General features: G+C 40.1%; 1 protein-coding gene and 2 long non-coding RNA genes across 12 annotated transcripts in view; 2 read left to right on the forward strand and 1 right to left on the reverse strand.

Annotated features, from left to right (window-relative positions):
• Window positions 1-2,120, forward strand: part of LOC136832205 (uncharacterized) — a 33,379-nt gene extending 31,259 nt beyond the window's left edge. For both annotated transcript variants that reach the window (XR_010851117.1, XR_010851119.1), the window contains exon 5: window positions 1,592-2,120. This is a non-coding gene — a long non-coding RNA (uncharacterized lncRNA). The remainder of the gene's footprint in view (window positions 1-1,591) is intronic.
• A 2,792-nt stretch (window positions 2,121-4,912) lies between these two features.
• Window positions 4,913-12,779, reverse strand: part of LOC136832206 (AT-rich interactive domain-containing protein 3C-like) — a 383,925-nt gene continuing 376,058 nt past the window's right edge. For 5 of the 9 annotated variants that reach the window (XM_067093040.1, XM_067093033.1, XM_067093031.1 and 2 more), the window contains 3 exons: window positions 9,889-10,094; window positions 8,435-8,723; window positions 4,913-8,163 (listed from right to left, as the gene is read on the reverse strand). In XM_067093040.1, the coding sequence (XP_066949141.1) occupies window positions 8,057-8,163; window positions 8,435-8,723; window positions 9,889-10,094 (602 nt within the window). In that variant the 3' untranslated portion in view covers window positions 4,913-8,056. The remainder of the gene's footprint in view (window positions 8,164-8,434; window positions 8,724-9,888; window positions 10,095-12,779) is intronic. The other 4 variants (XM_067093037.1, XM_067093032.1, XM_067093039.1 and 1 more) reach the window with 2 other exon arrangements.
• On the forward strand, window positions 8,158-9,974 carry LOC136832207 (uncharacterized). Its single transcript, XR_010851120.1, has 3 exons — window positions 8,158-8,294; window positions 8,419-8,768; window positions 9,870-9,974. It is a non-coding gene; the product is annotated as an uncharacterized lncRNA (long non-coding RNA).

A 12,779-nucleotide genomic window follows, 5' to 3' on the forward strand; every position in this document is an offset into this window, starting at 1 on the left:
GCTGAGCCCAATTTTTGTATATATCAAATTGAAGTGCCGTACGTTTTATATAATCATGGTGTTAGTTTCAAACTTTTCGCTGATGATACTCAGTTCTATTCGACATTTAATGATGTTGCGTACACAGAAGGAAAACTGAATGCTGTTGTGAATGACGTCAAGTTATTGGTGGAAAAGAAACAGTTACGTTATGGATAGAGAAGAAACAGTTAAAGTTGAACGAGAACAAAACTGTCTGGTTGCGGGCAAAAAAGGGTGATATTAGAAGACTAGGTAATATTCAAAGCCTTCTGGTTAATGGTACTTCGCTGACTGTAAACAACTCTATTAAATATTTGGATGTAATGCTGGATCGCAATCTTTCATTCAATGAGCAAATTAACAAAGTTACGAAGACTGAGGGATACCATTTAAGGAACATAGCTTTTATAAGTAAATACTTGGATGAGTCGTTAATGAGAATGCTAATTCAGTCGTTAATGAGAATGCTAATTCAGAACTATGTTATTAGTAGACTTGGTTACTGTAATTTGATATATTATGGACTCCATAATTATCAACTGAGGAAAATGCAAATGATTATTAATAGAGCAGCTAGACTTATTAAAGAAATATCTCCTAGAGACAGAATAACGCCTGTTCTTAAGGAGTTACATTGGCTGCCCATTAAAGCGAGGATTGAGTTTAAATTATGTGTTCGTGTTTCAGGCACTGCAGTATGAAAAGCCCGTATATGTCAACCGATTATTGCGTAACTTTCAATCGGCTTTGGTTGTAACTCTGAGACATAACATTGAACATCGAAGATTGGAGGAACCGAGAAGTAATTTCCAGACTGGTTTTAGAGCCTTTGAGATTGCTGCGCCTAGATTGTTCAATAGGCTGTCTCAAGAGGTCAGATCGTTGGACAATGTTGCTTCATTCAAGAGGAAACTGAAGACTTGCTTGTTCAGCGTCTGCTACACTACTGATGATGATAATAGCGAAAATTTTGAACTCTAGTGTGGTGTAGCGTTCTGGGGAGCCCTGCAGAGCTTCCATACGGGGCGGAGTAGGCCCTTTGAATGTCCTTCAACAATAAAGGAACAATTACTGCAGATGTTTACCTTGACCTCCTTTTGACTTAATATGTGGTGCACTACCACAACTAGATGACCATCTTTTACGACAAATCGAAAGTTTAATGAAGTTCTATATTTTACCTCCCAAAAAGTGTTAAACTGCCATAAAATGGTTGCAATGGGTAATACTCATATTCACTTGGTATTTAAGATTTCTGGTTTCTGTTCAGTTATCACGTTTCATTGATTCCCCTTATCATAGAAGAAAGTATATGCTTGATGAAGCACGTCTGGCCACGTAAATTTGTCACCTTGTTGATTACGTAAGTTTACATCAGCCTGCATCATAAGCGTTTGAATGACATAATTACACCACCACATGCGAAAAAAATTCTAGCTAATTTTGAATGACCTCTTATTTGGTTATATGGATTGGAGTTTGTTGGTAATTCTAATTAACACCCAACATTACTTGCAGGTTAAAATGTTTTTGATTATTCATAACACATTTCTTTCTTTTTTCGTTCCAGTACTTCGCTGTACAGCCCTACTTGGACATTTGGGTAGCTCAATTAGCTACAAGTTCTGCCGGCTGCTGTTATTCAGTTGTGCTGTGGTTTTCCTGATTCCAAAGACTTCGCTTCGCTTCTCTCTTCAGCTTCCTAACTACTACTAGCCACGAGTCCGTTACCATCTTGAATGGATGGGCAAATAAGGTCTGAAGAACAAGTAAGTGCATGATGGTATATCGATTGTTTTATTGAAGGAAAAATGAGATTGTCTGACGTGGAGATGCCGGAGGGAACGAATAAAAAAATGTACATAAAATGGATGAATGAGAAAGCAAATAATAACCTGAGAGGAGAGAAAGTGTGAGAATGATTAAAATTTGTGAATGAGTTCGGGCAAGCACTTTGGAGAGAGAAAGTCGTAACAGACCGAAGTAATGGGAAAGAATTTAGATGGGGAGAGAGACAGGTTATGGGGCAAACGGATCTTAAGTGACGTAACAGATCGAAGCAGTGGGAAAGAATTTGGATGGGGAGAGAGACAGGTTATAGGGGCAAATGGATTTTAGAATAAGAGCCAATTTTATTCCAGTGCCATCAAATGGCGTTAGGGACATGTTCTGTCGAGAGACATGCATGCCAGGCGGCGGGATCGGGAAGTAGGACGCCAACTTCTTCTTCCAAAGCCTTTGGAGACGAGCGGCCAAAGAAAAAGGATGCAATCCATTTTGGGTAGAGGAGACGCTGGGTTGAATGAAGAAAGAGTAGAAGGATTTAATGTGAAATGATGGAGGAAGGGTTTGCTCACGAAATGGTGAAATATAGTGGTGACAGGGTATCAGAGTGCCTGACCATACCGCATGGTGATTGTCTGGAAGGGGAGACTATTTCGAAGGAGTCAATAAGAGAAATAAGCGTTTTTCTGTGGGAGGGGAAAAATGACAAGCATAAGTGCTAGAAACATAACAAAATGGTGCTACTTAATATACTCCTATTCTACAAATTAACAATTGCATTCCCGATTCTTGCCCGGCCTTCTGTCATAGCTCCATCATAATGATTCTGAACAACTATGGAGAAATAACAAATGATATTCAGTTAGACCTTTTACGACAAATCATTCTCTGTCAAGTTTTCAGATTACAACATAAATTTAACACTTTCATCCTGAGGTTAAAATACTCTCAAGAAATTGATTTTTACTAATTGCCCTCGATTTTATCAACATTCCGTTCTGTCTCGAGCTCCACGTACATCATACATGTACTTTTTGCCTACTCTCAATCTTTCCACAGGATTTTTTTTTTCACAGACTTGATCCAAATAACTTAATCGTCGAAATCATAATTGCACTTTCCCCATCAGTCATTGTTTTCTGTCTTTCTCTGACAAAAACTCAACTGGAGTATGGTCGAGTTTTTGTCAGGAAAAGACACAAAACAATGGCTGATGGGAGAAGTGCATTTGTGACTTCGACGATTATGTGGATCATGTCTGTGAAAAAAAAATCTTGTGGAAAGATTGAGAGAAAACAAAAAGTGTATGTATGATGTACGTAGAGCTAGAGATAGCACGGAATGTTGATAAAATCGAGGACAATACGTGAAAATTAATTTTCTGAAAGTAATTAAACCTCAGGATGAAAGTGTAATTTATGTTGGAGTCTGTGACAACTTGACAGCGAATGATTTGTCGTAAAAGGTCTAACTGAATATCAACATCATTATGATGGAGCTATGACAGAAGACGGGAAAAGAATCGGAAATGCAGTTGTAGAATAAGAGCGGAAGTAATAAATAGAGAATGGAGTGGCTGATATTTGCGCGTGATAGTGTTAAGTGGTAACGGGGAAGATAAGCTACCCACAGCAGTGAGGGAGAAAAATATTGGTGTGAGAAAATGCTAAGTAAGTGTTGGAAGAAGTTATGAGAGGGAATGGAAGCAAAATAAATGAACCAATGGCGGAAGAATGAACGTGGTGACTCATAATTTAGCAGCACTAGAGTAAATGTATTAGGTGATGGTTGGATGAGAAAGGTATATTACAGAATAGGATGAGGGAGGTAGGAAGGAAAGCTTGAGAGAATAATGTCTATGGTAGTATAGCCGGGAAGTCCGAGGGATTTGTTACGGAACCCCGCCCCACCAAAAAAAATGGAATCTGAACGAAAAAAGGGTAGATAACAGGAATAGGCGGAGATGGAGGTTTTATGTAATGTATGAGGCGGAAAATGTCGAAATGGAGAGAATCACAAAAATAAAACTCAGTAAAAGGATGACAGGGGTGAAAGTGTTGATCAGAGTATTGTGATGTGGTTTTGTCATGTGGCAACAAAGTTGAATAGGGTAACAATGCAATAGTTTTGGAGGAATAACGAGAGGGAGACGAGTAAAAGCTTGCCATTAACATCATGATGCACAGGTACCCAAAACCAAAGGTGAGCGTCAACGTATGTGGGGAGGTACGCTATGTATGTATGTACTTTGAAGTAAACATTGCATATCGACGGCAGCGAACACTACCAACGTTTCCAGAGTATGTTTCGCACTTCATTACCTGGTAAGCTTCTTCTTACCTTTCTGCAGTAAACTGCTTCTTACCTTTCTGCGTCCGTCCAGTCTGAATAATTCTGTATACTTGTAGAATTCCTACGAATAGCCACTGTATATTTCTGAAGGTCATATACATCGAGAATTGCATACTTATCACTCACTTGAAAGTACAATCTCATATGCAAAGTAGCGGTTATTTGGAAATACAATAATACAACTTGTTGCGAAAAAGTGTCCGTTCAATAACACTTGTCTAGGTGCGACGCCATATAAATCAGTCAGTTAAAGTAATCAAGCTTTATTTACCCTTTCAACAGTTGTCCATAACGACTACAAGAGTAATGGATTATAAAGGAATATTTAGAATAAAAAATATTTTGACAATTCCCATTAATTTTTTTTATGAAAGATTTACTTTTTCTCCATGATGTCCATTTTCCATTTGATCAATTTTTAGATACTCTAAGGGAAATAGTTTTGTTCACTTGACGTTAAAACGAAATTTAGTTTTTGTTAATATGACACTTTCAGAAGGCACCATTTAAAATCTAGTAAGTTACAACTATTTAAAATCTAGTAAGTTACAACTAATAAAAATCAAGAGTGACAATTGGAGCAGTCCTCCTCTTAAATGCTGGCAAGGCGACTTGGAAACGAGGACCTCAATTAGGGAATTCACGAAAGGGTTATTCATATAAAATGACATGCAGCTGTCATGACGTCCTTGAGACTTCCGATACAGAAACGCAAGAAGGGCAGTGAAAGGTTGCACATAAAAAAAACACACGATATCACTACTAACACTTTATTACAGTTTCACTTTTAAGTAAGTGCCGCTCTACATTTAAGCTTATCGGTTATTCATGCTGGCGGAAGTGGGTTGGGCAACGTCTGAAGAATAAGAACCACCTCCTCTTTTGGTCTATAGGAAGAACACTGGAGAGCTGTACATTCTGTACAAGACAATTTACAACAGAACCTTAAAAACTACAGAAATCGTAATCGTAAATCATTAGGACAAACAGGGCAGCAAATGCGATATACAAACATGACACAGAGTGGAAACGAGGCGTAGAAACGTGAGAAAATGAAAGACATCAAGAGACAGAACGGATGATAGACAGACAAAGACTGGGATCAAATGACAACTTAGAAACACTTTCAACAGGTCATCCCAAGACAAATTGGGAAAGGGTGGAAAACAAAAATTAAGTTACTTTCAGAAGGAGAACCGTGATGATCGTCCGTTCACATACCTGGGAAACATTCTCCCCTATGGAGGTCCCACCACGACAGCTATAGGGAGAATTCACTCGCTATTTACAGCTATAGGGAGAATTCGCTCGCTATTTTGGCGGAGGAGACCATGGGGCACTTGAATTGGCGTCTGAATTTCGCACAGAACCTGTGTCTGCAACACGTACATCAACCATTGCAGATACGCAGATGACAAAACCATTTAGAACACTTAAGGCTATTTTCACAGAAAATAAAAAAAATGAAAAATGTGAGGGCGGGAGGTGTATGTGTGTATGTATGTATGGAAAGCAATGTGTGTGTGTTTTAACAGTGTCTTATCTTATAGTGTGGTGGTGGCACAAAGTGACGGGTGTGGCGGCCGCGGCTGGAAGAGCCTTTTCCTTCAGACTACCAGATCGGCGACAGAAGCAGTACCCCGATGGATAGGTAGCCTATCAACAAACATCATAAGCAGCAGCAGCAGCAGCCGCAGGCCGTCAGCACAAATGAAGATCCCTGAGTAAACTGCTACAACACACACGCACCTGCACCAAAGGACCCCGCATTTCTCGCAGCCACCAGCACCAACTACTCTCTCATCCTCCACCTCAAGTGGACTCCTCTCTCTTTTTTTTTTTTTTTTTAATCTTCCGCGACGGGGTTTGGCACTTCATACATACGCACATTTACCGATTCTCTCTCTCTCTCGCTTTCTCTCTCTCTCGCTCTCTCTTTCTCTCTCTTTTACAGAGGGATGACAACGTTGACGAGTTCTTTCTCTTTTTCGCTATCATGTGCGCTCACACTCACCACTACGCCACTTACCGACATACACATAAACAAAACTAACCTAACCAATGACTAACTAACTGTAAATATATATCCTAACAAAAATATTATGCCACCAATATCCAAAATATGAAAGCAATACAAAAAAGCACTACTTTGAATGGGACATAAGTTACTGGACAGCTGCTCTTTTTTTCCTCTTTTTTTTTTCTCTTTTTAATATGACAACAGGACACACACAAAACCATATATATGTATAACCTGGAATTCAGAATTAATTCAGGTACGAAGAATATTCTTCAGAAAATAAAATATAAAAAACAACGTGAGATCTTCCCTTCTAGCTGGCAATATTGCACTTGTCACTTCAGATGGATATTTATCACAAAAATAAATAAACCGAATAAATAAATGAAGTGGCCAGTCATTATGATTGCAGTCAAGTGTTTATATGATTTACCTTTCCAATTAAGAGTGCAGGACTTGGCTAAGCTTTTCTGGTGGCATTACCGTCAGGAGCCACCCACCTGTGTCCAATGCGACGTGGCTTTGTTGGCAGGGGACTGTAGGAACCTTACACCTTTGCTCAATCTCAAAATTATTTTTTCGTCTGACAATAATAACAACAATGTCATTATCATTATTGATATTTCTAAACTAACAACAACTGTCAACCAAAAAACAATGCAAACAGAAACAATTAACAAATGCTGAATTGGCTACTTTGGCAGGTGTCTCCACTCAGTGGGGTAATGGGAGAAGGCCCAAGAGAGCACGAAGGAAGGAAGGAAGGGCTGACTGGGGGTGTCGAGGTCCTGCTGACTTGGTCCTACGATCCTGTCTGCAGGTGGATGGTAAGGGCTGCCAAGGGCACGGTACCATCAAGCTGCAGTACTTCCTCCTCCCGCCTCACACTCTAAGCACTGTCTCTCGGAGGAGGAAGCTGCCCCACGCAACATGGTGAGAGAATGTCGACCAAACGGTAGCAGGCAACACAACCCATACATTCCTCCATCTAAGTATACGAGCAGTATCTCTGAAGGTGAGGAAGGGGGCGTGATTATAGGAGACGCGTAGCAGCAGAGCCACAGCCTTCACTAAGGCCTCTTCTTTCCTCGTTATGCCAAACTTCTGCCAACGGTTACCACCCAGTAATGAATTAGTGAGTATTATTTCTACATTCATGAGATCACCACATGGGGTGGCATAATCATCATATTATTACAAACTGACCGAACAACAAAGTAAAGAGAAATATGTCATTTGTTCTCATGTAGAACAATACTGTACAAGTATCATCATCATCATCATCATCACCACCATACGAATATTATAATAATAATAATAATAACTATAATTACACAAATAAATACAATGAACCCTGATTCAGGGTTTTATGCATACAGTACTTAGTTCAACACCACTATGACTTCAATAGAGTTTGTTTCTCTTGGAACACAGGGTCACTTCTCCACCTAGTTCTAAACAGAAGACCCTCACAAGGGATTCGCGGCTGCATTTCAGGAGAAACGCTCATCTCAGCACATTTTGCAAGAGGGCACTACGTATTATCATGAGTGACGGCCGCACCCCGCGCCCCCCCTCTCCCTCTCTCTCCGCCATATGCCATTCTAAACTTCTCTTATCGACCTCTATCCAAAAGACGGAAGAGAGAAGCAACAAAGGGCTTCTCCTGGTCCGCTGAGGCTTGGGATGAGATCGATGTGCGAAGGTTGGTGTCGGTGCGGCGCACGAAGAGGAGCTCACTCACTCACTACTCTTCCCTTATCTCTTCCTCCTCCTCCTCCTCCTCCTCAGTATTCCGAAGACAGCCATACCTCCTGCCGTCAATAACTCAGAAGCCGAACACAAGAGGGACTTGTGGGATCACGGAGGTCTTACATTTTAGCTGAAGCGTGCCCTCGGGGCCTGGGCAAAAAGTACTCCCTGATATAAGATTCCATTTATCTCCATACTGACTACCAAACTCTGGTCGCCATTCCTGCCGTCGCCTGCAATGCACAGAAACGGGGACATTAGTACATGAAGACCAACAGGAATAATAAATACATCGATCATGACAGCTTGATCATGCAACATTTATGTTTTACCTGTCTTGACAGTTATAATACATTAGAAGAAGGTGTGTGTGTGTGTGTCTTTTGCATTTTAGCTGGGATTTACACTTATCATAAATGAATGGAAAAAAAATCACACGACGATGAATAATAAATCATAATCAAACTAATGAAAGATTTATATTTCAGAGATAGCCGCACTCACCCCTAGACGTAATCTTAATATTAGCTCCGCCTGCCTGTCCCGGCGGGCCAGGCGTAGTGGGTGGTGGTAGGCGAGGGTCATGAACATTGTCTTCCTGTTGGGCCTGGCGCTTGGGTGCCGGAGGAATGGAGCTCTCCTCCAACCTCCCGCGGAGGTCGTTCCTGGTGTCGTTGCGGAGGTCGCTGCGGAGGTCGTTGTTCTCTTTGACGCGCCCTCCGCCGCCTCCTCCTCCGGGCCGCTGCAAGCAGAAGGCCTGATATCCTCGGTTATCAAGAAGGGGCGGCACTTCCTACATGGTACAGAGTTAGCCGCTTAAGGGAAACGCTCAGAGCAGGTAAGGAGCACTACATCAACAATACAAAGATCATATCAGTGCTACGAGGTAGCCACTACTACAACGGGGAAAAATCAGAGAGAGAGAGAGAGAGAGATTCTAGCAACTACACACGTCTTATCTAGGAAAGAATTGCATGCTTCAATTTATACAGTATTTAACTACAAATATGGATTAAAAGTAGATGGTAATATTCAGTTCTTTTTTTAATAAAATTACAGCGAGCACCCACGCCAACACATACACTCATTACATACACCTAACTCACGCAAATCATATTTTAAAATGGTGTGTATCTATAATATTCATTATTTTGAACCACAAAAGAAGATGAAAGAACAAGCGAAAGACCTTTCAAGGCATTTGTCACCTTCTCACAGCAGCAATTTGCAGCACAGTCAATACACACACACACGCACACACTTTCATACACTAACACAAAGTACCGTTCCCGTTTATGTACGACTGCAATGGCAAAGTGGTATACTGCTTAACCGTACGTTAAAAATAATTATAGCTGAAGCAATTTTACACTGAGCTGTGCTAAGTTGATGAAGCTTCATTTTACCCCGTCCTTATTACCTTTTCGTTGAGAGACCGATCTTGAACACTTCTCGTAAATCCTTTATTATTTCATTCTTTCAATTTTCGTGTACAGTATACGAGAGAGAGAGAGAGTGTTTGAAGGGACATTTAGTACTAAAACAATACTTAATCTGGAAATATATTACTTTTTTGCCCCTCCCCATGATACCCTTTGATGGGAAGCATTTACCTATAACTTTTAGCATTTTAAAAAATCGAGAGCAAACTTATCAAAACAAACACCGCAACACTTAAGTAAAGACTAAGTATTATTAATGTAGGCATTATACCACCCAGTACCGTCAACAATCAAATTCCCGATGTGATCAAATTTATTTCACAATGCAATATATTATCAGATTGATATAAAAAATCCAGTCACATTTGCTCTGTTTGTGAGAACTCAAATACCTCAACACCCACGCACACACAAGCATGCACACACTTACACGCAATATAATACATACAGATACATACATATAACAGATACTACATATATAATTATATTGTCTTTAGCAGAAGACAGTTTCCTTACATCGTCCTTAACGTCGAGGTTAAGAGCTTCCTTCTGGGGAGGGAATGGCACTCCTGACAGGGGGTGGTGAGGAGGAGGGAGTTTCGGCAGGTCGTCCTCGTGCTGGAAGCCACCGCCTCCAAGCCCTTGGTTGTACAACTTCCACATGGTTAACCTCGTCGCCTCGAGGAGCGCCTCTTGAGATCCAGGGGGGGATCCGCCGCGACCTGGATTAGGGGGGGGGAGAAGGAAATGGGAAAGTTGATGAAACTCAAATGAAACTATGTAAAAGTCATTGATTTGAAATATATATAAATAAAAGTAAATAGTAAAACAGGTTTATTATCCCAAAATAAATTTAATTCCTGTAAAAGTCTGCACACATCCTTAACGAAGGTAATGTAGGAGATGACTGTCATTTTATTCTCCTCTTTGGTGCGGTCGCCCAATAAGGAAAAAAAAAAAAAGTTCGACTATCAAGATTGTATTGAGCAACCCATATAGTATAACTGAAAATTTTCTTCATATATTATTACTCTGCTTTTATGGCTTCAGTAAAAGAAAGGCAAGGCACTTGAAAATTTCTAGTTTCAGTGCATTAAATTATCGGAAACAATTTCAATGAACGACTTTCACGATAGGCTGCAAAAATGTGCACTTAAAAAATTCTGGCTTGTTCCAGTCACGAGAAATTCCAGTCATGTCTTCGATTTTGCTCGCTATAATTAGGAACTTTGTTGCTTGCGTGTCAGACAATATGCAATTGATCACATTCACAATTTTTCAAGTAACCTGCAGCAAAAGTTTTTAGTGAGCAAAAATCCATCTTGCCCAGCGTTCCACATACTGTTCAGGGGCATTCGTTGCTTTTCGTCTCTACTAATAACAGGGGTTGTTGGCCTCGAAAGTAATGCAGTAAAGCATGCAGATCATGCAACGTTTGTTACACTTATTTGCTCTCGGCAAATGCGAAATGAAAATGTTGCTCCCCTTCACAGATCCGGAATGACCAAAAAGTATCTTGGTCAGTGGAGTTTGTGGCTGAACGCCAAGGAACCAAGATTACTAATTAAACGTTTTCCTATAGTGAGCCCTCAGCATGATCCACTGTACGTATATAATCCAGTGTTTGATTTTTCTGAATATCTGGAAACAATTCATGTTAAATTCATCTTCATTGCATCACTGAAAAGCATATCTAATGCTGTCATTAAACTTATAAGAAGCATTACAAGAAAAACTTATCTTCAAAGATGCTGATACTAATATGTAACTAATACCACTTACTTCAGATATTCTGCTCTAATACTGATGAAATTTAGTTTAAGGAACTTCTGTTTTTGTCTTTACTGCCTGCAACTCTATAATTAGTGCCTTTCACTCTTTTTCAAAGCGCATGCGTCAATTGTCTAGCTGCGTTACTGACACTACGCTCCAAAGATAGGCGCCAGTGCCTTAGTTTTACTATTCTCATTTACATATCTTTAGAATAAAACACATTGCGGGACCTTAAAAAGTATGCAGAATAAAGGGATATGGGCCAGAGCTTCAGGGACAGTACAGAACCTTCCTATGGACGAGACTTAGCCGTCTGTCTCTTTAGACGGAAATCGAAACCTTCTCTGAGATCACCGTAATTTTCTTTCGATTGTGTATATATATATATACATATACATATACAAGATATATTCTTAATGACTTTCCTTTAAGCATTTACAAATCATTCGCTCAACTATGTGTAGATGTACGTTTTTCAAGATCATTTTGCTGAAGGTCAGTCTTTCACGAATTACTTAGCAAATGTTGAATAATTGTGTGTTTCTAAGTAAAATTTAATAAAAAAAAAAACCGACCACCGAGATGCCGACTAATAATTGTGTGTTTCTAAGAGTGCTACAACACTATCAACTAAGTTTTTTTTTAATAATTACCCACCTGCTTCAGGCAAGAGCAAGGCGATAAGGAACGGAAGGACCAGGGGAATGGCATTCCAAAGGAGAAACTATGACTTGCCTCCCTTTAGAAGGCGCGGGCGTATACATTCCCCTGATTAACCACTATGCCTCCCCCAACACGCCCACTAAACACTTACGAGCCGCCCATAAACGCCCACCTCCTCCAAATGCTATCATTACCACATTCATCGTTTTCTCTGCCTGACGATGAAATAATCAGATTGGCTGACGTGAACAGCATATTTTCTTCACCACTACACAAAAATGTCTATATTTTTTTTCGATGGAAGTGAAAATGCTAGTTCCAGAAGATATCTATTTCTCTTTTAATTAACTCAAAATTATTGCGGTGTGCAGAACTGCTCTCACTTTGAAGACTTAGAATTCTATGACGGAACAAAAACAAAAGTGCGTTGCAGAGTAAAAAAAAAAAAAAAAAAAATGTTCGTATAGTTTAAAAAAATCGTCTAACTACACTAATTACTCATAATGGAAATACGTTAATTACTCACAATGTACAACCTTATGAAGCAAGTCGCAAGTCCAACAGAAAACAGAAAGGCCTTACAAGTAAAATATGAAAGAAAATGAAAGGAAAATACAATGCAGAACTATTTATGGACGAGGGAACAAAGATTACGGCACAGCCCAGTGTTTGGGAACACTGGATGTGCTGTCACCATCCCGAGTAAGGCAACGAAATGAGTAAAAGGAGATTCCAGTCGATCAAATACAAGACGATTAACTGGAGGGCCGCAGAGCGGCCAACCTAGAGAACTCCAAACTACAAAAGTTCTCCTCAGAAGGAGAGAGTGGGAGAGAGAGAATATCCACAATTATCATTAGAACAAAAGCTCTATCATCAAACATTCGGTTCCACGTCACAATCCAAAGAGGGTAATTACCCAGTCTACCGAGGGCCCTTCCAGCGAGCTATTCCATCACGGACTCTATGGT

Source organism: Macrobrachium rosenbergii, chromosome 49 (genome assembly GCF_040412425.1).
Source record: "Macrobrachium rosenbergii isolate ZJJX-2024 chromosome 49, ASM4041242v1, whole genome shotgun sequence".
NCBI lineage: Eukaryota > Metazoa > Arthropoda > Malacostraca > Decapoda > Palaemonidae > Macrobrachium > Macrobrachium rosenbergii.